The sequence below is a fragment of the Gallus gallus genome, chromosome 1 (genome assembly GCF_016699485.2).
Source record: "Gallus gallus isolate bGalGal1 chromosome 1, bGalGal1.mat.broiler.GRCg7b, whole genome shotgun sequence".
In the NCBI taxonomy this organism is placed as follows: Eukaryota; Metazoa; Chordata; class Aves; order Galliformes; family Phasianidae; genus Gallus; species Gallus gallus.
Genome location: NC_052532.1, coordinates 54,570,400 through 54,596,604, shown reverse-complemented (window position 1 = coordinate 54,596,604; position 26,205 = coordinate 54,570,400). Strand labels below are relative to the sequence as shown.

General features: G+C 45.7%; 1 protein-coding gene across 1 annotated transcript in view; it reads left to right on the top strand.

The window, feature by feature from the left end:
- The first annotated feature begins 3,796 nt into the window (after window positions 1-3,796).
- CHST11 (carbohydrate sulfotransferase 11) overlaps window positions 3,797-26,205 on the top strand; it is a 162,251-nt gene continuing 139,842 nt past the window's right edge. The window contains exon 1 of the mRNA XM_046944028.1: window positions 3,797-4,019. Coding sequence (XP_046799984.1) covers window positions 3,917-4,019 — 103 coding nt within the window. The 5' untranslated portion in view covers window positions 3,797-3,916. The remainder of the gene's footprint in view (window positions 4,020-26,205) is intronic.

Sequence of the window (26,205 nt, the reverse complement as noted above, 5' to 3'; positions counted from 1 at the left end):
GTGGCACTTTATTCATGTTAGAATGAATTGCTGACTGAGAAATCTGTAGGAAGAAGAGCTTCATTCTACTTCAACTGAAATCAGCTGGGGCAGGAGGCTTCTCCGTGTCTTTTTACGCAAACAATAAGTATCTGAAAGGATCGTTATCACATAGTAATAGAATAACACTGCCAAGTACAATCTGTGGGTAAACCCCATGGGGGTAAGCATTGTGATGGGACTGTGATTGTGATTTGTAACAGCACAGGGATACAAGACAGAGTCTGAAGTTTGCTCTTTCTGTTTCAGATCTGAAGAAGAGCTTGCATGCCTACAAGCTTGTGCATGTTCCCTCAATAATACCAGTTGCCCAAACCCATCCAGAAGGTATTTCCTTTCAGTACCAAAAGGGGAGCTACAGGAAAGAAGGGGACAGATTCTTTAGCGGGGTCCATGGTGACAGAACAAGGGGAAATGGTTTCAAGCTCAAAGAGGGGAGATTTAGGTTGGATATAGGGAAAAAATCTTTTACAGTGAGGGTGGTGAGGCACTGGAACAGGTTGACAAGTGATGCTGTTGATGCCCCATCCATGGAGACTTTCAGAGGAAGGCTGGATCAGGCCCTGGGCAACCTAATCTAGCTGTGGTGTCCCTGCTTATTGCAGGAGAGTTGGACTAGATGGCCTTCAGAGGTCCCTTCCAAGTCTAAGGATTCTATGGTTCTATGATATTTCCTTCATACGTCACCCTTTGTTTTTAGGAGGATGAAGTTTATCAGTTTAAACGAACTAACAAAGTTACACAGATACGTCCAGGTGTCAAACTGACACCTGTTTTCTCACGGCCTTCTGGTTCACATTTCAATGTGCTCTTCAGCATTAGTGTGCTTGCCATTTTTTTCACACATTTCACTGCAAGTTTGCTACACTCCGCACTTCTGCCAGTGCTGTTATTTAGCTGTGGTTTTGTTATTTTTAGAGCTTTATCAATAGCGATGTGGGTGGTTTTGTTTGTTTGTTTTCCGTAAAGCTTTTCTGTTATACAAAATAATCTCCGAAACACTGTCTGGACTCCTTCTGATGTCACTGGCATCTGTTCTTAAGCTCTTAAGTCTTTCTTTCCAGAAATCTCTTGATGCTGAGCCTATTTTTGTTCAGAAGTACTGAACACAGGCTATTGTCATGGGAATGGTAGGTGATCACACCTACGGCACAATCCAAGGTCTCCCTGCTGCTCTGCAGCTGCTCAACCTTCCACTCAGAGATACGCTTTAGAAGTGTCTGAGCCGTGCCTTATATCTATTAGAAAACTTGGCAACCGTCTGGAAAGACAACTGCATTTGCTTGTATTCCCTTTTATGCTCTTTTCTGTCGGAAAAGCAAAGCACAGGTGTCTTAACCTCAAAATAAAATAAAAAAAAAGCTGCTGAGCTGCTGTATTTAATTGTCCTAATTCATCAGACGTTAGAAAGGATGCAAGGATATCACAGTTTGAAATTTGCATAGATGCTGCAAGCATGAGCATGAATGCTAAGCTTGTAATTGCCAGTGTATGTAATGAAGGTATTGCCTTTACGATGTGCTGTTAATAGTGAATGGCAACACAGCTGCTGCTTCTTTTTCCTGCTGCATGTTAAAAATGCTACATCATTCCATCAGAGGATGATGTCCAGAAAAAAAAAAACAGTGACCACTGTTAGGGCACATTGAGCACCCAGCCACTTTCTCCAGCAGTCTGAAGCCTTTCTCTCACGTTTCTTGCCTGAGTGTTGAGTTTTGGGCTTCTGCCTTCATCCCTTGGTGTCGTAGCCACATTCCTGGACACAGTCCAGCTCTCCCTGTTAAAACACTGCAGTTGCTATTGTGCTGCAGTCTGTGTATTGACGGATGCATATGGAAATGCCAGGCTGTGCTGCTGGTTGACTTTGGTTGACTGACTTTAAGAATCGCCACTTTTGATGTGTTACAGATTAAAAGGTCTCTTTATCCAGTGATCTTGGTACAAAGCTTCCTCCTTACATTTGAGGTGTGGATTTAAAAGAGAAAAAAAAAAATCCATTTCAAGTTTCCTGTAAATTAGGATGACTGGAAAAATCGTCATTGCATGTCAAAACTGCTAAAAAAAATAAATAAATATGGAAATGCATCTACAGAAAGTGAGCAAAATGGGTATTTTCTAATAAAAGCAGCTTCAGGCCAAGCCTATATGATCTACTGTTAGAAATGTTGAGACAAATGGTTCATCCTTTAGGTAAAAGCCTTTTAGTTGTCTGAATGGGTAACCCCAATAACTTCACATGGTTCTGTCACAATTACCCAGTAAGGAGTACTCACATTTCTTGTTTGGTTTTGTTTCTTTTCTGGTTTAAAATGTGTTTTGTCCCTCCTGCTTTCCAGCCGCCGGCTTTGGGCTGGGCTCTGTTTGGGGCTATTTTCATCTTAAAGACCTCTCCCCTTTGACCCACCTTGGAAGACTATACAGTAAGCTGGGAAAAAAAAAATCCTCTTGTGTATCATGGAGTCATAGAATGGCTTGGATTGGAAGGGACTTTAGGGATCATCCAGTTCTACCCAACACCATGAGCAGGGCTGCCTCCCACCAGCTCAGGCTGCCCAGGGCCCCATCCAACCGGGCCTTGGGTGCCTTCAGGGATGGGGCACCCATAGCTTCTCTGGGCAGCTGTGCCAGCGCCTCATTGCCCTCCGAGTGAAAGATTTCCTGTTAACATCTAATCCAAATCTCCCCTCTTTTTCTTCAAAGCCATCCCCACTGGATGGTGTTGGCTTCAGCAAAATGGTTCTCACTTTAGCAAAAAGGGAAGCAGCAGCAAACCGGTACTCGGGCACAGCAGGGGAACAGGCAGAGCGCTTAAAACAGCGCAAGGATGACGTTGACGTGCTGGTTTCATTCTCAAACACACTTTCTATCACCCGTCCAGTTCTGAGCAAGCGGACAGTCCCGCTCTGGGAGCCCTGCGTGAGGTGATGGCGGGAAGCCCAGCGCAGGCCTCGCTGGAGCCGCCGCTGGCCGTGCAGGTGGCCCACGGACAAGGCCGGGACGTGCCGTGTCCCAGTCCATGCGCTGGCACCGGACACGGCAGGTCCCTTTAGTTCTGCCGCGTGTCACTGCTCCGTGTTCCCCCACATACGGCCCCGCGCTGCCTGCTGCTGCCGGACCACCCGAGGGCTTTTTTTCTCCACGTGCAACTGAGCAATGAGTGGGTTCGCCGGGAAGACAGAAGCCATGCACTTAAACCCAGAGTCCCCTCCTTTCCGCCGTGCCAGGCGGCAGCGCGCACTCTGGGGATGATTCCGCCCTCCCGAAAGGCAGCGGTTATAAATATTCACAGCTACCGGCTGGGACAGCACAACGGTGCGGCAGAGACTGCCACAGAGCAGCGCCTTACATAATGCCGAGCGAGAGAACGCCTTAGTATTAACAGAGCCGCGCGCGCCACAGGGGCAGGGAACGTTTCTCCACAGACGGAGCGCGGGCGCACGGCCGCCGAGGCCACAGCGGCCAAGTTCAGGGCGAGCAGCGGCAGCACACCGCTGCGGCGCCGGCCACGCCCCGCCCCTCGCCCCGCGGCGGCGGCGGCCCCTCGAGGCAGCCCGGCGCGTCCCCGCCCGCCGACACCGCCGCCGCCGTCGCCGCCGCCGGGCGGGACCATCTCTCCCCCTGGCGAGGGGGGGGGCGGCGCTCCGCCCCGGCTCCCCGCCCGGCCCGCCTCCCCCCGCGCCGCGCCGAGCGCCCCTCCGCCTGCCGAGCGGCGTGGTCACGCCCAGCGCAGGCATTAGCGCCCCCCGGTACAGGGCGCGGGCGCCCGGGCATCCTCCGGCGCGGCGGCGGCTCCGGCTTCTCCTTCGGCGGCGACAGCGCTGGAGCGGCTGCGAGCCTGAGCCGGGCGGTGCGCTGCGGTGCGCTGCTGGGCAGCGCCATGAAGCCGGCGGTGCTGGAAGTAATGAGGATGAACCGGGTGTGCAGGATGGTCCTGGTCACTTCCGTGGGCTCCTTCATCCTCGTCATCTTCTATTTCCAAAGTATGTTGCTCCCAGGTAGGGCTCTGCCGCTCCGCTCCGCTCTCCCCGCCGCAGGTGGCGGCCGCCCCGGGGTGCGCGGGGCGGGAGGAAACTTTGTTGGGGTTCGGTCGAGCGGCGCACCGAGAGGGGAAGCGGGGATGGATACGGGGGAGGAAGGTCGGAGCTCGGCTCTTCGCTTCCCCTCTCGTGGCTGCCGGGGCGCAGTCGATGAAAAATCGCCTGCCCTGAAGTTTTTTTGGTGGCGTGCGGCGCTGCGGGGCTCCGCGCCGCAACCGGGAGGCAGCGCACCTACCGCCCCGCGGAGCGGTTCTCCGTCAGCTGTCCGCTCCCCCGAAGTTGGTGCCGTTGGTTGGACGGACGCGTTCTCTCGCGGCGCCCATCCGTGCCGGCTCCTGGGGAAAGCGGGGGGCGTCTTCCTCCCCGCTGTGCCCCCGCCGCATCCATCCGTCGGAGCCGGGGAAGGCTTCACCGGAGCGCTTCAGGTCACCGCACGGGGCTGCGAGCCGCAGCGCGGCTTCGCGCATCGAACTGCCGTGTCCTTTCATTCATCGGTTGCGTCCTGCAGGTCACGCAGTCCGGGTGCACGTGCAGAGAATTCGGCCGAGAGCTGCTTTTCCCCAGGCTGTGGGTGAATTGTGCTACTGGGACGTAAAGTCAGCGTGCGGTACGCGAGAGGTGAAACGGTATTTCACCGCGTGGCTTTGAACGCATGAGGATCGCCTTCAGAGGATCCTCGGTGCGCTCCGTAGTGAGCTGCCGGAGGTATGGCTCTGTGTTTGTGCTGCTGTGGCACTATAAATAGGCTGAGGCTCGGTACCGCTCAGAGCATCCCCCCAAAGCTGAGGTGAGAACGCGGTGCCGGGAAAGCACGGGGAGGATGAGCTGCGCCCGTCTTCCATACAACATGCGTTTGGGTTGTTAGCGTGCGTGGAGCAGATCTGGAAGTAAACGAGATCAGAACCTATTTATCTCTGTTGTATCTTACAGTTACTAGTTCTGTGCTTCTTTTTCCCCTAAATGGAGATTGTTTCTGCAGCGGATGCCGCTGGAAATCAACCAGGTACTATTCTAGATGGAGGTACGGTCTGGCCATTCAGTTTCAATGTGTTTTGCAAAGCCCAAACAGCTCTTTTAGTCGGGTATCTGTGATGTGGATGCACGTTGGCTATGTGGGATATTGTTCCTGGAGTACAATAACCTTGCTTGCAGTTGCACCCATTTATGATAATAGGATTTCCTTATAACCCTTCTTCTTGTGACCCTCAACCCATTGGGGCTGGACTCTGGGCAGAGCGCAAGGCTGGTGATGTTGTAAAACTTTTCAAGATCCTGGTTGGTAACCTTCTTGTAGAGGAGGAGGTTTGGCGTTTTGGCCGGAGGTTGGCATGGCAGTGTGTGCCTTAGGAAGGCTGCAGGAGGGAGCTGCCTCAGCCCCTGGGTTGCCACCAGTTGCTTACAGTGCTTTGTGAGATTATGTCTCGCTGTCAGAATTAGCTGAAGAGTTTCTACCCATCCTTGTGGATGGGAAATAAGGTAGGCGTCCAGTTAAGTTCTTTGAAAGGAGTGTAAGTTCCTTACTGAAGATGTGGCTGTTTCTTCACTCCCTCTGTGCTCTTGGTGAACTTTAGGAAAGCTGGTCTCTGTCTGCAGAGCTTTCCAAACCACGTCGGTGCAACGTGAAAGGTGAAGATATTGGAAGGCCACTGAGTGACGAGCGCGGCCGTGCTCAGGGACACAGTAACTCTTCAGTGTTAGGGAGGCACTTCCCATTTTAGAAGGTCCGAATGTAGATCTCCTGCTAGAACCATTAAAGTAAAATCATAGAATCATTAAGGTTGGAAAAGAGCCCTATAAGATCACCTAGTCCTACTGTCAGCCCATCCCCACCATGCCCACTGACCACATCCCTCAGTGCCGCATCCACATGGCTCTTGTACGCCTCCGGGGCGGTGACTGCACAGCAAATCCAGCAAGTACCACAACAAAAATCCCTGGGGGGGGTAAGTGGCAGCTAATGGAAGGCATTGTTAGAAAAACTGCAGAGGAAAGTCAGGAGCTAATCCCAGCCCCTGGGTCTTGCTTGAGGATCTGGGGGAGGCCAGCTCACTGTTTGTTCCTGAGGGAGGAAATGGCATTGGTGACTGTGTGTTTTCCTGTTGCCTGTCTAACCTCTTCTGGGGAGAGAAAAAAAAAAAAAGGCAACATGGAACAAAAAATTCTTCAGTACTTGCTGTAGCTGCATGGGGGTTTTGCTGGGTCCTTGCTCAGGATATTTCTCTTTGCTCTTTTGCCACTTGCTGTCTGTGGAATGGGCGTGACTCAGTGATTGCTTTGTGCTTCTGGATGCGGAGGGTCAGCCCTGGGCTGTTACAATGGCCCACTGCAGTTCCTGGTGCACCTGCACGTCCCTGCATCAGGTGGGATGGTGCCAGGGTGTGTGCGGGGCTGCTGGGCTGGGCTCAGGCTGGATGCGCTGGGATCCCTCCTGCTGGGGGAGTCCTCAGGAAGGCAGAGAAACTGACATCTTCTACCTGAGAGACGTTGGTGAAGAAACTTACTATAAATCCCTTTCTTAACTTGATTTTGATGTTGCAGACTGGAATTGTTTTGCTCCGTTTCTCAGCTCCTGTTTTGGTGTGCTGCTGCTCGCTGTGCTTGCTGACAAAGGCCGGGTCTTCGGATGGACTCCGGTCTGCAGTCCTCTGAGCAGTTCCTCGCGTGGCACTGCCTGACCGACGGCTGGCAGAGGACTGATGCCTACCTTTGTTCCCATGGCAGAACAGCTCGGATGGTGTGAGGATTTTTTTCTTCTTTGTCTGAAGATGAGCTTATTGTTGGTTTTGATGGAAGATTCCGTTTGAAAATCAATGCAGCATTCTCCCATCTCACAAAGTGATCTGCGCTTCCTCCCCTACTTCTAAAGGGGAAGGAGACTTGCAGAGCAGTGCGCGTGTGGCACTCCTTTGATGGATCCCGTACACTGCCTTTAAATTATTCCATTTGGGATGCTGAGATGGAGCTCAGCTGACAGCCACAAGGATCTGGCCCTCATTTAATTGTGTGTGGCGAAATCCGTCCCCCGGAGCCCCACTGTGATCATTGTTGCTATCCCTGGAAGCTTTTAGCTGGCTTCCGTGGGACCACATGCCCAGGGTGCACAGAGCTGCTCAGGGCTCTGCTCTCAGAGGTACTGACAGTCTGGAACTGCTTGAAGTTGAGAGTTAAGCCATTCTGTGTCTTCTGGAAGCCTTCCTGATAGTGACTGTGAGACCTGCAGAAGGGTGACTTCTGTCTTGGTATATCTGCATACAGCTTTTCTGTGGCAGCTACTTGCTGACCTTAGGAAATAGGTTTTTAGTTCTGAATGTTTTCAAGCCAAAATCACCTGGCGCCAGCAACCATGATGTCTTAGGAAACAGTAGCTTATCAGAGTGCTTCTTTCTCTGTAAGTGCACATTCTTACAGTGTAGACTTTCATAAGCTTTCAGTGTTTACTTTTTTTAGTACTACTAATTAATACTGAGGGAACTGTGTGCTGATTTTCATAGCGCTAAAACTCCACATGTACGGATGTAAAACTGATTTGGCTGAAGTCGGAATTTCTCAGAGATAAAGAGTTGATGTGGATGGGAACTTATTTTCCTCTTGAAACAGAAATAAAGCAATATAAGGCAATTTAAATACTCTAGGCCAGGCTGGATGGGGCTTTGAGCATCGTGGTGTAGAGAGAGGCGTCCCTGCCTATAGCCAGAGGGTTGGAACTACATGATGTGAATGGCCCCTTCCAACCCAAACCATTCTGTGATTCTAAGAAATGAGTTATACGGTTGTTGGGGTGCAACTGGCATGTCAGCTTCCTCTCTGCGTGGAGAGAGTATATTCACGAACACTTAAATCGTTTCCATTGTTTTTGGAGTTTCAGCTCATTTATCTTACACTGTACCACGCGACAAGTCTAAAAATGCTTTGGAGATTGGAAGAAGTTAAGTCCACGTTGCTCTTCCCAGCACCGGCATCTGCTGCCAGACGTACTGCATTAAATCCTGGCTGACAAAGCTGCTTCGGTTGTCCTTGTGTGAATGTCATTGTAGAGCAGTTCTTTTTTTTTTTCCCCATCTCAAGCCTTTTGGGCTCATGCATATGTATTATGTATCAACCCCAGGGTGATCCCGAGGGAGCTGGGAACGGGGCTGGGGACACGAGGGTTTCAGTCTGATGGGTTTTTCCTGCGGATTGCTCATGTTGTTCAAGGCAGGTGTTTGAATTCAGTGTGTGACTTGTCTAAGTGTCAACAGACATAAAATCAAGTGCGGGTGTGCGGCTGAAGGGCTGTGCTCAAATCGATGGAGGGAAAAGCCTCTTCTTCCTTTCCCATTAAGGAAACAAAATTAAGTTCAAGAATTTTGTGTTTGTGTCTATCTGAATCGTCTGGGATAAAGATAGATAATGTCTGTGGTAGGTCATTTAGATTCAGTTACCACATGCTACAAGGATAATGCTTCAAAGCACGTTCCCATTTCTGTTGGATGCTCCTGCTCCCTGTGGAGCCCATTCATGTAAGATCTCTGTGGATGAAGTAGGTATTTGTCCTTAAAGCAGCAATTCAAACTGTAGAGTTTGGTTAATTTCTTCTTATTTGTGTTTCAGTATCCAAATTGTAGATAACATCCCTTTGTCGCGGGCAAAATGCTGGTGTGTGACGAAGTGCTGTTTCTGGCACCAGCCTTATGCTCTATGTAGGAGATGAGACCACCAGAGACTGCAGCAAATCAACGGGAGAATGCAGCTCCTAATTATCTCTGGCTCATGCCTCCAGACAGAGGGATTTTCTGGGATTCCAATTTTGTGAATGTAATCAGCAGAGGATGCAATGTGTTCCCCTTTCATGTAATTGTTTGGCACCTGAAACTAAGGGTTCATGAATAAATCAGAATTCCACTGCATGTGCACTTGGACTCTGTGTCGCTTCTTTTGCATAATGCTCTTATCCCCTGTTTTCCATTTAATGCCTGATCAATGAGTGGGGTTAGTAAGAAGTTTCATTGATGATGTTTTCGGGGGAGATAATTCCTTCCCATCAAGCTGCAGCCAGTGGTCTTCCCTTGAATGGCACATGTTAATTCCAGCTCCCTGCCTACTGCCTAGTGGGGTTGTCACATGGCTGTAGCACCAGGGAGGGATGTAAGGTAGGGTGGCTCAGTGCACGAGTGATGTGTGCTTCTGTACAAGCATTAAGTTCTTCAGTGCTGGGGACTGTCCTGACCGAGTATACGTCTCCTGCTCTGCCCTCTCTGCACCAGCCTGTTCAGTGCCTGCGGGGTGCTGCTGAGCCCCTGGTGTGGGGCACGTGAGTTTCAGGTAGGACTCCTTGAGTTGATTTGCTTGTCATGCTTCACTCTGAACTTACACAGTGTGAAAAGCATCGTGCTGGTGAATCTGTGAGCCACAGCAGATGATGGCATCCTCATTTCTGTGTCAAACCAACAGGACTTGGACTACACAGCATGCTGTAAGTAGGTACAGCACGCGTATTCTTTTGCAGCAAGCAAATTTGGTCTGTATGAGTCAGGGAGATTTCCTTGTATTAAAGAAGTTTTCTTGCATTATGTATTTCACAGTTAAATATTCAGCTAGCTTTTATTTTAGGCTAATGAATTTTTTGATTGTTCCTTGCACCTTGCCCAGTGTTTGCAATAAAAGTAGAGCACAGCTTTGCTTTTAACCTTATTAATTTGGCACATTAGAAAAAGAGGTCCTAAATGAGGCATTAATGTCTGGCTTGTAAAGCATCAGGAAGGAATGTTATTTGAAAGAAATAAAATTAGATAGCTGCCACTGGAAACTTTGGTGTAAGAAGTCGCTGGAGTGTACTGAGTGACACTGAAGTTGGATTTGTAATCTAATCCCCCAAGGAGGGGGGGAAAGGAAATACTTTAAATATTTAAATCCCTGGTTGAAAAAAGCTGTGCATGAGCGCTTAGGAAATAGTAGCTTTAAAACAGAGGGCTGCACGCAAGTGGATGTGCATATACATGCCCACCCACACGTCTTCCCCTGGTTCAAGCTGTAATTGGGCTGCAGTGGCGACCCAGGTAACCCATGCACATGGATCGAAGCAGTGCACACGCTTTCCCCCAAAGAGGGCTGCTGTAAGGAGCATGAAGTTCTTTGTCATTAGAGGAAATCCCAGAAGGGCTAAGGGGCTTTATGAAGGTGCCTTTGTTATTTTTAAACATGCGTCCAGTGTGGGTTCTCAGTTGCGTTCTTTCTTTCTCAACTTATTCGGTATGTGGAAGCATACAGCTTGGGAGAAATAACCTTTTTATGTATCCTTTCTAAGCTGTGGAGGTGCGTGAATTTCTATGGGGGTATCAGCCTGAACAGTAAGAGTGGCTTTTCAAGGTAGCCTTCGTGTGATGCATGCCAGGTTGTAGGCAATGAAAGATGACTTTGCGTCCTTTGTTATCAATTGCTGCTGCAGTGGCTTCGTGCTCCTATGAAAGAACTTAAAAGAGAGTCCTGGAGGGAACAGAAAATGCAATCCGGCAAGACTTCTCATGGCGGTGTGATTGTAGGGGCTTGAGGGATAGTAGCTAAACCCAACAAATGGTATGCAGGTGAGTGGAAAAGCAGGCGTGAAGTGGTTACATCCCATGGACGTCTGCTCTTAGTTTTCCGCAAAGCGAACATCCTTGGTGGCAAGGATTTGAGCTAAGTGATCCACGTGTGGTTCTGCTGGGTGGGTGGCCTTAGTCTCTCCCCTAATAGGTGAAAGAGGAGGCTGTGGTTGTTCTCAGCCATGCTTGCTTGCAGAGGATCTGCTGCTGCTTTGGATGTTGTATGCAGGCTGGAAGATGCTGTCCTTGGCAATCTTCTCACTGAAAGATTGTATCTCTTTATGTCAATTGTCTGGGTGGTGAAACACGATGGTTTTTAGTTGCAGAATCCACACAAGGAACAAAAGGCTCTGAGCTTCAACAAACACATGGGGCTGTATGCAAAGCAAAAACTGTGCTTTTCTTTTTTTTCTTCTCAATCGTTTTATTTTAGAAGCCAATGCTTTCTATTCACATCTTTTTTTTAGAATGCTCACAGAATTCAAGATACATTTTGCAAGCAGTAGGAACTGTGGCTTTCAGGACCCTTGGAGAGTAATGCTTTCTGAATTCACTTAACAAGCAGCATACCTCATAGCCAGCCATTTTCATTCCTTTTTGGCTGATAAATGATTACATAAGCAGGTCAGAAAGTTTGAAGTGGATAACTTACAGGGATTTTTGGATTAGGAAAGGTAGACTTTTAATTAAGAGGGTGTTTTTAATTGGATCCCGTAGATGATCTCTACTATAATACCTTGTCTTACAAGGAAGAGCCTTTGGTAGTTAAAATCCTTTTAAAGACTATGTGGGTTATTATGCTTTAAAGTTGGTTGGAGTGCAGCCAGGACAAAACCGTCTGCGCTATCTCAAGTGACCTGCTGTGGAATAGCACATTCTGCACCCGTGGTGGTGGGTACCAGGAGCTGAATATGTCCTTCGGGTAAGCTGTGTTTTTACAGCCTGCATTGCAAGTGAGAGTGGAGAATTTATAGTAAGTGAGGGGGAGGGAAGTAACACTTTTTAAGCACTTAGTGATTAATAAAATGTGTCAGTTGTGATCATAAGTCTAAAACTGAAAAAGTTGATCTTAGTTATGAGTTTTGGACTTGATTAGCTTCTAGAACATGTTTGAGTTCCCAGATTGAAATAAATCCTATATCTTTGGGGTTAAATGTGTGTATTTGTGCACGTAATTATGAAGTTGATGTAACTGCTAATTAAGTGGGACAAATCCACCACTGAATCTGCCACACATATTGAATGTTGACTACTACCATGCGTACTGTGCTTCCCAAGCATTGATGTCTCCCACGTTCTCCTTGATTGTTACAGGGAGCAGGATCAGTCAGGCGGACATTGAGCAGAGTTCTTGCTCGTATTGCGCTGGCAGACATATGGACCATCCCTGCTGATCTCTTTCTCTTTGCTTTCCTCCTCCCCTTCCCACACCAGACGTGGTGGTCCTCTGTGGCAAGCTTCGGAAAGCTCAGATAGGACGAACACAGTTGCCTGCTGGGCTGTTGGGTTTGGGGTTTTGTTTTGGGCAAGCCGTAAGATTTTATGACTTCTTTTTCTGAAAGAAGTACAGTGATGAGTGGTTTGAATATGTTGGTGGGTTGACTGCATGAGGTCTGCATGACTGCCTGGAGGAGTCAATGGTTGCCTTTCAGTTGATTTTAGTGAGCAGTAGGTCAGGCCTACTGTGCCAGAGTAGAGGCTTTCTGAATTGCATGAAGGGCATACATCCCCTGTGGTGGTAGGAATATAGGATTTCAGGCTTGGGTGGAGCTCTGAACAGTAAATCTGGGTTGACTCCATTGAATTGATTATATTAATTCTGGATCAAAGCTACTATAACAAATGGCAGAATATGTCCCTCCCACAGAGCAATATACAACAGAACAACAGCTTTGCATTTCAGCTTGTTTATTTGTCCTTCACAGAGTACTTCTCTGTTCAAGGAAATAGCTTTATTTTCTTTCATAGATGTACGTGCTTGTAGTATTGAATGAAGGTACTGTCTGTTTTCATCAGGTTTTAGTGGAAATGACACTGACAGGTTATTTACACAACCATTAGCGTGCAGACCATCAGTCAAAGTTGTCAGAGTTTTCTGGTCATCCTCAAGGGAACTGGAGCACAAGTCTTATGAGAGATGGCTGAGGGAACTGGGATTGAAGAGGAGGCTCAGGGGAGACCTTACTGCTCTTTGCAATGATCTAAAAGGAGGCTGTGGTGAGGTGGGACTCCAAGATAACTTCTCCAAGATAAGATGAGAGGTAATGGCCTTGAGTCACCCCAGGGGAGGTTCAGGTTGAATATTAGGAAACACTTCTTCTCTGAAAGAGTGATTGGGTGCTGGCACAGGCTGCCCAGGGAGGCAGTGGAGTCACTGTCCTTGGAGGTATTCAAGAAATGTGTAGATGTGGTAATAAAGGACGTGGTTTAGTGGACAGTATTGCTGGTAGGTAGATGGTTAGACTGGGTGGTCTTGGAGGTCTTTTCCAACCTTTATGATTCTTTGAGCATTTTCTGCATGGGGTGGAGAAGTTATGAATATTTCTGATGCAACAGCAGAAGTATAATTGTATCAAAACGAAACAACAAGAGAAAAAGTTGGGACTTCTGGAGCTGTTAACCGTTTTGAGATAAAACCATTTTGAGATGCTCAACGAGCTAAAGTGGATAACAGAAGACAAAGAATATGATTAGAATTGTGTTCATTACTAGCTGTCTTGTTACGGCTTGCTTTTTTCTGCCAGACTCACCAGTTTTTCTCATAAGTCTTTCCACTCCACCTTGACTTTTCCTCAACACTTCTCTTGAAATGTTCCAGAGAGAAGAAAGAAGAATTTTGCAGAGGATGTCAGGACAGTTAGCAAAATATAAAAATATAGACGGGGCCGTTGTGTCTGAGGGATTAGTAATGTGCAAAGTCTATACATCGGTATAATGTCAGTGACTTAAAACCACAAGTATCATCTCAAGAATGCTGTAACCAGTGTGGTAACACATTGCTGTGAGAACTCTTTGTGCAGCTAGAAATGTCTCATTCCCTCCTGTGCAGATGGGCACCAAGGGAAACAGGCCATAATTCCTGCACATCCTAGTGCAGGAACAAACTAGTGTGGGTTGTCTCCCATTACCAGTCTTCATGATGACTTCTTTCCTTCGTTTTCATTTTCTTTGTACTTTCTAGACCTTTTGCTTATTTCTGCATTCACTGGGGTGTGATGTCAAGAGAGACCGTGTGGGGTTTATTTCATGCTCCCTTTCCAGCTGTGAGGGGAATCTTTTGTCATCAGACTGCACCTCAGCTGGTTTTTACCTTAGCAGAATAGTTTATGTCCAGTGTACTTCTCCAGTACTGTGAATACTGAATATGAACCAGTATACGTCAGCACATGTTACTAACAGTAAGTCTATGCTTCCTGCTATTGCTGCAGTTTGAAGTTTTCATTGGCATGAAGTTAAGAGCAGTGTTTCTAGATATCTTTGAGAGTTTGGGCCCAAGTCTATTTCTTTAGCAGCAATACTTTGATTTTATCAGAAGGCTTAAAAACATTCTACAAAGTAGGCCTATGCTTCTTTTTGCTACTTAAGCAACAGGCTCTCTTTTCTTCAGCAGAAAGGTTATTCTCTACATAATGTTGAACACAGAGCAGTGGTTACCTTGGTGAAAGTGTCACGGCAATGCCATTATACAAATGTCTACTAAGCTGCCATGTTGTGGTGTGAATGTAGATGGAGATGGAGGCTGTGGCTGTGCTTGGAAATCTCTTTTCTGGAATTGGAAGCCTTTCATACTCTTGATGCATTGTGCCTGGACAGCTTTTACCTGGAAAGGATTTACTCGCTTGATGAGAAACGTTGGTGATAAAAAGCCCAACCTCATCCCTTGTGGTTTTGGTATGCCTTTGTGTGCAAATATACTAGAGGTCTTGCCAGGAAATCTAAGTTTAAACAAAGACATAGACAAAGGGTGAGTGGAGAACATATACAATAAAACCATCCCTGTTCTGTGGTCTTTGTCAGCAAATATAGATCTTATTTTTTTATCGAGGTTGATTTGCATAAAGCACCTGAGGTTTTTACCTGCACGTTCGCCTCTATAATGGAAGTATTATACCTCTTCAAAAATTCCCTGTGCTTTGATCACGCTTACTTTATGAGAGCTTTAAGGTCAAAGTTCCAATCATTTCAAAAAGGTAACATCAGTGATGTGTATGAGAGGCTGCAACTGCTGACTGGCACTTCCCCAGATCCTTCTCTTTTACACCTCTGTGGTGACTGTGGGATATTAGTGTTCCTCCCTTAAAACATAATTTTTGGTATAACATTCCATGAATATGTTTGCTGCTGCCCCAGAAAGCCTTGAATTTGAACCTAGCATCTTTTTCAGTTGCTTCATTTGTAAGTTTGAGCCATGAGAGGTAACACTTTGTGTAATGTCCCAGGTGGGGAAATTGTTCTTAGAGGCTGCTGCGAAACGTGCTGGAATTGAAAGGATTTTTCTACTTCAGTCTTGCAAACACAAAAATCTTCTAATCTTTGGTATAAACGTGTCTGTTTCCCACAAATGTATGTGCACAGGACAGGCAGCTGTAGTTTATGAACTGCAGCGAGGCACTTTGGACAGGCAGACCTTTTGTTAGTGCTGCAAGACATCTGAGTGCTTTCCTGCCTGCGTTTCCCCTTCTGTGCTGCTCTGCAAGTCTGTGTCCTCCTTCATGCTTCAGCAAGGATAGCCAAACATGTGCCAGTGTGTGGCATTCTGAAGTTTGTTTGCTTCTTGCTTGTCTCTTGGAGATTAATTTTGCACTGAATTATGAGAAAACAAGTCATGTATGCTACTAGATTGCTAGCACGCTACATCTGAATTTGAATATTTAGGATAAAGGCTACTTTAGAATTTCAGTTATAGCCTAAAATATAGGGAGCTTTTTTTTTTTAATAGAATCATAGAATGGCCTGGGTTGAAAAGGACCACAATGATCATGTAGTCTCAACCCCCCCGCTATGTGCAGGGTCACCAACAACCAGACCAGGCTGCCCAGAGCCACATCCAGCCTGGCCTTGAATGCCTCCAGGGATGGGGCATCCCCACATCTAACTTCCTTTTTGGATGGTCAGATAGGGTCATGTCACTTTTGTCATCTTTTCCAGCTGGAAACAGTTTCAAACGCTATAAATATAGTAAACTGGAAAAACATGAATGATGCTATGGGCACATCAAGTACCACACCTGTGGAAATTAAAGGACCTTATTCTTGAGCAGACAACCAGTGTTTACACGTTTAATTTATGTAGTAGCCCTTTCAGATCCCATCTGTTTCTATGCCCTTTGGCAAATGGATTTGCCTTTTTTCTCTTTTTTTTTTTTTCCAACGAAGACATTGTCAAGTTTAGGGAATGACTGATTTTATTTTGCTTGCTGCTTTCTTTGTCTCTGCTATGAGATGAGCCTTAGGGAGAAAAAGTTGACCCCAGAAAGCAGAGAAGCTTTGTCTTCATGGGCTGCCAATATTCTGTCACTACAATACAAGGTCAAGAGGCCAAAACTGCAAGTTAAGCACTTACAACCCTATTGTGTCTTGCTTTCTGATATGCAAGTGATGCAGCAGCAAGAGGTTTGTGCTATAAATGAACATGATCTGAAAACGGTGTGTTGTAAAGCCACAGCAGAAGCATGGCTGAGGCTTCCTGCTTAGGTGTTTCATCTTGCAGAGAGAGGTTGCAAAGACCCTATTTCACTTGCAAATTTGAAGCCGTGTGATGTGCTGGACACATTGTGGTGACCTTGACCTGTGTAATGGAGCTGCTCTGAAGCCATGCAGCCCAACACAAGTAGTGAGTAGTTCTAGCACAACGGGAAAGCAAGTTATTGCTGAAAACGGGAGCTTGCTACTAGTTAGTAGTTCTGGCATGTCATCACATCTTAAGTGTTGATCAAGATCCATGCAGGCAGTCCTCCTGGGCTTTTTGTAGGCACACCCAATGACTAGCAGCTCTGTAAACTGAAGTGCTGTATCTCTATATTTTCCCCATACTTTTCCCACCCTTTTTATTGGAGTTTTAAGATCAGTGTAGGGCACCGTGATGTCACTAATGTCAGGGCTGGGTACGTTGCCTAGAAGCCTGGAACAACGAGAAGAATTTGTTGTGCCATCAGCATCAGCGTAAGGGTTTGATCTTTTGTGGAGATGAAGGGTGTTGTGATTAACCTTTGCTTTTAGTGTTGGCTGATGATGTGTGTATGTGTGAAATTCATGGCTTTTGTTGCTTCCTCTGCCCTCTGGTTTGTTGGCTCTGGTGGTGCTGGCATGCGGAGCACAGCAGCGCACACATCCTTGCTTCCTGAGCTGTAAGTGGTGGTGAAGCAGGCAGCACCTGATGAAAGCACGCACCTAATTGGATTTTTAGATCATGCTTTAGAACTATTGGATTTTCAAATACTCCCATGAATGGGCATTAGTACTGAGGGGAAAATGTGGCCGGGTAGATTTTTGAGTCAGAATTTAAGTATAATTAAAACGAGATTACCGAATGTAATAGTATTAACAGAGGTTCTGTCCTGAAGTGAAGAACACGTGTGAGAGCAGCAGGCAGAGTGCACACCTGTGGGTGCACTGCAGCTTGACATAAAGGCGAGAGCACTGATCTCACAGTCGTGGGAAAAGGACACTGATGGAGCCGTGCAGCTTTAGGGTCAGTGTTCCTATCGCTGACTTCAAAAGGTTACATCGGTGATGTATGTGAGGGGCTGCAGCTGCTGACGTGCTTTCCTGGGTCTGACTGGGAGAAGTGAGAGCGGTTTATCTGCAGCAGTAAGGACAAGTTCTAATTCTCAATTACGTATCACTCTCAGTGCTGTTATGCCAGGAATTTGTTAAGTTTGTTTTAGGAGCATTTGAGTCTGCCACTTCATGTTGCTGCAAAGTGCATTTTATGACACGTTATTCATTAATATTGTTATTGTTTGTGGTTTACCACTGGTTGCTCTTGGCTATAATTTTTGTCCTATGCTTGACTGCTTTTCTCCTTTCCTTTCTACTGAAATGTTATTCAGGGGCAGTGTCTTAAGGGAGACACTTCCACCTGTGTAGTGGGCTGGGAAGCATAAGTAATTACTTGCATTCACTGTGAATTTTCAGCTGCTGTTGGGCAAGCACTGGAATTGACACTACTTCTGTGAGAACTGTGTCTGCTTTTCCAGGGCTGTGCTGGTGCACAGATCTGTGGTGACACAACAGACCAGTGCAGAAGACAATCCCAGATGAAGTTGGGTTTGTACCCAAAGACGGGACAGCCATAAAGACTTGGAAGCCATGGGAACGTTTCTTAGGAGTGTTGTACCAAGACTGACTGAAAAGGGAAATTTGTTTTATATTTTCATTTTGACTTTTACAGCATTGCTGCTTCACTTTGTTAGTGACTATTACAGTGCTAGAAGTAAGCTGCAGGCTACCAGGGTTGCCAGTTCTGTTTTCACGAACAGAAGAGAAAATAGATAAACCACTGATGTGAAAAACAAATGCTGCTCGCTTTATCTTCATGAAATATCAAAAAGATTCTCCTAATTTGTTATTCTGAAAGAGACTGATTTTATGGCATCAAAGACTTCAGCGTGGAGCTTGGAATTGTAGTTAAGCCAAAACTTAACCGGGTTTAAGTGAAAAGCTTGACAGGTGATCTGGCTGTAAAAAAAAATTACATACCAAGAAAGAGAATTTAAATGTATGTCAATTTATACAGTGTTAATCTCTGCAGAGCGGATCTTAATTCAAGACTGACAATTTGGGTCATGTCTGAAATTGATTTGGAGATTGGTCCTTGATTGCTTTAGATTCAGTTCCAAAGCTGAGCTGTGAGTGTGAATTGAGGATCAAAGCCTAAACATCACTTCATCTCAAGCTTGAGGGTCAGACTGAAGGTTCTCGTGTTAAAGTGTTGAGTTTTTTTTGTTTCATTACTCCAATTTCAAGTGCAAAATGCACCATTGTACTGAAAATCTCGTCTTTCAGGCTTAACAGACTCATTGAAGATGAAGGTGAAGCTGTTTGTGTTCTTGTAAGCATTATATGAAGAGACTTCAGTAAGAGTAAAAAAGTGTAAGTGGCACAGAGAGCCCTGGCATAAGAGAAACACTGCAATGGAGCTGAGAGATAAATGCTTGAAGGCAGCAGCTCTGCCTGCGTTTGAAGTTATAGCATTAGTGAGTGAGGACATGCTGGCTCCTCTCAGGGAGGGAGGATCTGGTAGCCTCAGTAGCACAGCAGCTTTGGTAAGGTACAGTCATTCTGAGCTTCTGCTGCATCGATGCATAGAGCTGACTTCTGTGTTGTTAATTAAGTGAGGAGAAGCCACCCGCTGATAGGCCCCTACAGACACAGCTTTCAAAACAGGTTGGCAAAGCTGGAGGAGAGTTGGGAGTCTTCTGTCCTTCTTTGGCATGGGAAAAAATGTTTATCATACATCATCTTCTTACCCTTCCTGGCCTGTAGGATGGAGTCCTGTGGTACAATGCCTCAACCAGGAGTGAGGGCAAGCAGAGTGAGAAGGCCACCAGTGGGGGTACAGGGAAACATTGCAGGAATAACTGAGTAGGCAGTCTGTTCATCGCCTGTGTGCCCTGGTGAGCTCCTAGTGAGTCTCAGGCCCAGAGCCTGCAAGTCCAAGAACAGAGCAAGGTGTGTGCTGCTGGGGAGGTGGGGGCACAAGCAGGCCGTGGGGCCGTCACTGACTGTGCGCAGTCCCATCTACATCTACTTCCTGGTAACCTGCTGTCGTCGTTACATGACAGTGGCACTTCTACCCTGACTCTATCAGCGTGCTTGCTTTCAGCAAGAAGCAGTTCACTGTCTCCTAAAAGGTTTTTCTTTTCCCCTTCTAATGAGTCAGTCTTGAGTAGGTTGTAACAGAGCCAGTTGAGGATGGTACAGTGAAGAGGCAAGTCTGTTTAGAAATTGCAAGGAATTAAACATTTGGCAATAGCTGATGTCTCTTTCTTGGCAGGATCCAAATAGCTCAGGAAGCGTTTTATCTTCATCAGCGATCCAAATTTTATCACCGCTCCTGTGTTTTGTAAGCTCTTTTGGTAAGGACGAGAGGCTGTAATTGCATAAATCCAAGTTTTACCATTTATTGTGAAGGGCAGAGTCTTTGGATGTAGACTTGATGGTGAAATTGTGCAGGTTCTAGGTCACCTTCCCATGTGCCTTGGGCACAGAGAGCACCGAAAGCCGAGAGGACCTCTGTCAGTCAGAGCTGCGTTAGGTTGTGCTGTCAGAGGCTTCTGGGCAATGCTTGGCCATGTGGACACAGATGAAGCAGAAAATATTTATGTAATTTTTTTTTATTCCAAACAGTGTAAGCTCTCTGTACCTCCTAGCATAGCCCTAACAACTCGGCATTTCTGGTGGTTCTAGGGATAGCTGGGGGTTTGTGTGAAACTGTCCCTGATGGCTTTGAACCAGCCTCAGAGTCCTAATTAAATATTTTAGGTCAGACATGACTGCAGTGAGCCAAATCCTTTGCCTTTGGTGTTTTGTTTTATTTGATCAGTAGACTATTCCTCTATCTAAAACGCTGCAGTATTCCCATTCAGCCTACTTGGTTAGTGTTGAGAGTTCCCATTAAAAATTGTTCAACCAACTTTTTGTCTTTACTCCACTTTTCATTCTCGGAGACCTATTCCTTTCTGAAACTTTGCTTTTTTTTTATATCTCTTGCTGCAAATGAGATCATTTTCAAAACATACTGCTTTTCTGTTCTTCCTCCTTTTCCTTGAACCCTTATTTGTATTCTCTCCACTCTCTCTAGCTTGGCTTTATAAAGAAGCCAACTACTGTCCAGCCACCCAGCAGTGGTTTTGTCGCAGAGGAGCAGGTGACTCTTCTTTGAAGTGTGTGTGAAAAGTTGCTGTCGAAGGCAGCATTGGGTTCCCTGCAAGCTAGTTCCAAATCAGTACTTTTATTCGACTAACATACACAGAACAGGTTTTGAGAACATACTTGCAAACAGCCTTCTCCACCGGGTTACGTTTATAAGCTGCGCTCTCTGACAACCCACAAAGTAGTTTTCTTGCTTAAGGAAATTAAAGCTGTGAGTCCTGTCAGTTTTTATTCAACTGAGATGAGGAAATGTTGTTCCTCAGTTGGCTCCCAGCAAGACAGAGGAACTGAGATTGAGCCCCCTTTTCTCAGAATCAAGCCCTCCTTAGGCACTGGGCTGTGTGGTTGTTGGGATTTGGTGTCCTTTCCACCTGCAAAGATATTCTTGGCCAAGAGGGTCAGTGAAGGTAACTTTTCTGTCCTGCTGGTTATGCCATTTCCCTCCAGTGCTTTTAATCACTTTCCACAAACAGTTTCATAGCTTGTTTTCATAGCTACTTTGTGTTAGAAAAAAAAATCATCAAAATGAAAGAGAAGAAAAAAAAAAAAGATTTTTTTTGAGGGGGGGATTTTGAGAAACTTTTGATTGAAAAAAAAAAATCAAAGAAATCTTTCTCTTGGTTTTGCCACAGAGTTAAAACAATCCTTTGGGTTTTTTGCACGGCTTTGTAGGATCGTTATCTGCTGGCTGAACTTCAGCATCTGAATTAGCCAGTTCTCCACGGGAAAGTTGAGTGCTCTTCTTTTATTTCCATGTTTACGGTCATATAGTAGTTTGATTACACTTTTCAAACTCCTCTGAGATTGGAATGTGGCTCATTGTCTGAGAAACTGGAGAATTTCATACATAAAATATTTACAGATGCTAGTGATTTCTTAGACCTCTAATCAAATGGCAGTCATATATGTTATTTAATGTTATCTGCCCTTCTGGGATGACAACCAGTTCTTCTCAGGCACCCCTGTTTACTCATCTAGCTGCATGTATTTCGAAGAATCTTGAAAGACCATCCATGGAAACATCCTGGCCCATGCTGGGTGCATCTTGGAGGTTGTAGTGAGCTGGGGGTCAGCCTCTTCTCTTGTGTAACTAGTGATAGGACTAGAGGGAATGGCTTCAAGCTGTGCCAGGGGAGGTTCAGGCTGGACGTTAGGAAATATGACTTCTCTGTAAGGGTGGTCAGGCACTGGAATGGGCTGCCCGGGGAGGTGGAGGAGTCACCAACCTTGGAGGTGTTCAAGGAACGTTTGAACATTGTGTTGAGGGACATGGTTTAGTGAGAACTGTTGGTGATGGGTGGATGGCTGGACTGGATGATCCTGTGGGTCTTTTCCAACCTTGGTGATTCTATTATTCTATAATCTTGATCCACCCACTTGTGCTTCGGAGTATAACTGAGATTATATTAGAATCTCTATGGGAAATTTGCAAGCAAAGTAGAACCTGATTCAAGCCCAATCTCTGGAAAAATGAAAAAAGCATGCAGACTTGAATTCAGGACTCCTCTGTAAGCCAACTGGTTAGGTGTGAGATGCTTCCTAGTATGTTTTTTTGCAGAGAGAACGGAGTTTGGGATCAAATCATTAGAGAAGTGTTTGTTTTGGTTTCTGGGCCCCATTTGCATTGTTGAACGGTAGGTCCAATAGGTCTGACCGGTAAGATGCAGTTTAGAAGGTCATTTGAATATAGGTTAGCTCTAATATAGTGAGCTAGAAGCTTAATTTGTGTTGCCTGTGTTGTATTTATGAAATTCCTCTTCTGTTCTTTCCCCACCCCTTTCTCTGGGTATGAGATCAGTGACCACTTGCAGCTCATCCTTTTTTATCCCCAAGTTTCTATTCTGTGATTTTTGTTTTTGATGTAATTTGGCAATATCCAAGTTCAGTTGACAAATGTGTGACCACCGTGTGAGATCTACAGCAGTGTCTGGTAATAGCTGCTTGTGTGCAGTGGTTTCCAGCTTTTCATTCATTGTTCCCTGGAGCTCTAGGGCAGCTTTGAAAGAGCCAACAAAGCAATCTAAAGAAAGCAAGCTTCCTTGTGCTATTTGACTAACTCTGAAGCTTCTGGAGAGGATGCATGTTCACTGGAAAACTTGAAGGAATGAATATGGAAAACCAGAGAAGCATGGGTTTTAGCAGATTTGATCCTTTTCGCCATGCTGCAGGGGCAACAGCGTACTGAAGGAAGGAACTTGAGTTTTCCCCTTTTTTTTTTTCCAATTACAAATTTCTAGTAGTGTTAGGTGTGTAAGTGGGAATGGTGAATGAGAGAAAGGACTTCTGAAGGCAGAGCCTATTTATGAACTTTTTGCTCTTAAGAATCATGGCTATGTTTTGAGCCCTAGTCTTAATAGATCTTTGTCCCAGGTCACCTTGCTGCATGTGTCATACGGTCTTTCTTGCTCAGAAACAGATGATGCCCTTCTTCCAGACAAAGGGCCAATCTGGTTGACTGTACGTCAACAGAACCAATGATTCTTGGTGGAAATCCAGATCCTAGAAAATGCTCTCTAAAGAAAAAGCATAGAAAGTTTGACTTGTGAGCAATAAGATGTAACTGCACTAAAACAAGGTAGGCAATTGACATTTTATTTAAAAAAACAAACAAACAAAAACCCAAAAAAGCAAGTGTAATTCATGGAGGAATTTAATGTTGATGTCTGGGACTTGATAAAGTGGTTTAAATAACAAAAATCTATTTCATAATATATTTGGAGAGGTGGTTACCATGCTGATGGAGTGCCTTTGTGCTTTCCACGTGGGGGGAGAAGGTGAGAAAACATATAGAAATGGGGAAGAGATTAAGAGCTTATTTTAAGCTATGTTTTAAACATGATTATGTTCTAGGGCAGATGCGCAGACTAGTAGTGCTTCACACAAGCTGTTGTTATACCTAAACCTAATCTGTTTGATAATGGGTAACTAACAAGGCACTGGAGCGCAGCTGTGACCCTCAGACAGAGATGTAGAAGGTAAAGGGCAGTGTAACTGGTTACTGCAGTGCTCTTTGCACTTTGTCTTGTAGGTGTGATAGTAATAGTAAATGATTTTCAGCTGTGGAGATCTTAAATATGGCCAAATCAAGACTATGTGGATGTGAGGTCAAGGAAGGAAAATGAGCTGAACTAAACAGACCCCCTTTAAATGTCTGCAGGAAAAAAAAAAAAAAGTAGTAGAAGATCTCAATAAAACGCAACTGGTAACAGTGTGGGAGGAGAGAAGGAAAATAGGATCATAATATCCCCAACAGTAATTGCTGAGAGAGGTCCTGAAGTGTGTTGCAAGTTAAGTTTATACTGGCCAGAGCGCTTGTTGGGAGTAGATGAAGGCAGGCATCACAGCATGGAGCAGACAGCTGGCCAGGGGTGCTTGCAGTTCTGCAGTGACAGATGTTGGAGCCAAATGTGGAGCCTGTAATGTCTCCTCCTCCAGGGAAGAACCATGTAGTAAAAACTGACTTACCAAGGAGACTGAGGAGGTTTGCACTGATAGGCGGTCATCGGCTGTGTGAGTTTAACAAAACAAAGTGGTTAGATTAAGTTGTATAGTTGGGAAGAGCAGGATAGTTTCAGGTGAATTCAATGGTGTGACAAGCACCCTGAGATTACTGAATGGTTAAAATAAACAAAAAATAAACAACCACCCACAAAACCAACCCATCTTGTGATGAGTGTTGCAGTCAACAGTAAAGCACGTGACAGGTTTCATCAGGGCTCACTGTTGAACCCCTCCAAGCACAATAGAGTGCAAATAATAATTAACATCTTCAAGGCTATGTTTCAAGGTGAAGCATGCAGCATTAAAATGAATGAAGGCTTGAGGGAATGGTTAACGGAGATCTGTTTGTCAAATAATGGCTTATTCTTTCAGATCTGTTGTGTACCTTTTCGTAAATAAATATGTAGGTGAATCAATGCCCTGAAAATAGGATGTAAAAGATACTTTGGTTCAGATCTTTCTGTAAATAATTCATAATTCAGTATTTGAGTAAAGACCGAAATGTAGTGAAGCATAACTAAAAAGGATTACATTTTTTTCCTCCTTAGCTAATTATTGACTGCCCTAGCAGTTCCTTTGTCCATTCTGTGGGGTGGTAGAAAACAAGGGAGGAATTTCAGTCATATTACCTGCAAATTGCTGACTCTACTTAATGGACCAGGAGGTCAGCTGTCCTTATTTCCAGTTCTCCACTTGCAGCTGAAAACTGTTTATGGAAATCAAATACCATGGCTTAAATGGCTTAAAGAAAGTTGATTCTTAACAATATTCAAAACTTGCACATGTTGTTTGCACTGAGAAAGTGCCTCATTTAGGATTGGAGGCCTGAAATACCAAACCTTATATATCCATACAATGAATTTCGGGTTTTTCCTCGTAGAGAGGAGGATGGTTACCATTGCTTGGAATCTGTATGTAAGAAGAAACTTCTGCACTTTCTCAGGTCAAAAGCCCTGTGGGAAGCATAGCGCTTTATGAGTTTTCCAAGCTTCGAGCATTATAAGAAGATTTGATGATAGCTGCTTCCACTTGTGACTTTATTTGAAAAACACAGAGCTCCTTGCTGTGAAGTTCCGAGGCCTTTCCTTCAGCACCAGCTGCAAGTGCACTCTGCAGCAGATGAGACTTCTGCAGGCATGCCAATCACAACAGCACAGAAAGAGAGGGAGTGATTTGAATTAAAAAGGATGGACATAACAAATACATGTACTTTGGTATAAGTAATTTAGAACCAGCAGAAGAACTTTTGCAAAGAAGGAGGAAAAAACATTTTAATGGTCAGTACTTGTTTATTTTTTAAATGATGTCATTCAGTATGTCTATCTGCAGCAGCAAGAAGTAATGATCTGTCCAGAAAAGGACTCCCTAAAGACACTATCCTGTGAGTCATGCCTTCAAGAAAAAGAACAAGCCCCAAGACATTCATGATTGCATTCTTCCACCCTAGCAAATGTAGGGGTAGTACTTTGAAAGTGTTGTAGTAAGCGTCTTGTGGGGGCACGGGATGTACGGGACAGGCTTCTCCCTAAGCATAGAGAGACAGTGCTATTGTGCTGACCTTGATGCAGAGAAAACAGGAGAAGAATGAGAAAAGAATGTGGAGACGGCCAAATAGGGCACGGTGTTGTCTGGTATGAACCAATCAGAGTGGGACATGACAGCACGGTTTTGTAGGTAAAAATGTATATAAGCTGTGTTTTAGTAGTGAATAGAGGCCATTTTACCGCTCATCATATTGGTGTCACCTTGGTATTTGGCCAAGCCGCAGGCTCCCCTAAGCAACGAACATCACGGTTGCCTGCGAAAGGCAACAAGTGGTGACCCCCGACGTGATGCTTAGGGGAATGAGTCGGCTGTCTGCTTGACGGGGCAGGAGCCCACCGCGGAGCGTTAGCACTTGCTGGGCGGTGGAAGCCGGGGCGAGCCCGGGGACAGAGGGAATCTGCAGTCACCCCTCTGTCGGTGGAGGTCGCGGACGAGCGACGGATATAGCCTCCGGAATCACGCCGGAGAAGAGCCTGGGATCCTGGTCTCAATTGGGAGGAGGATCGGAGGCGACATGGAAACTGTCATAAAGGTGATCGCTCATGCGTGTAAGATTTATCACGGGAAGCATGCTCCTTCTCAGAAGGAGAATGCTGCGGTCCTCTCGTTGCTTGAGAGGGAGGGGCTGTTAACATCGCCCCACGAGAT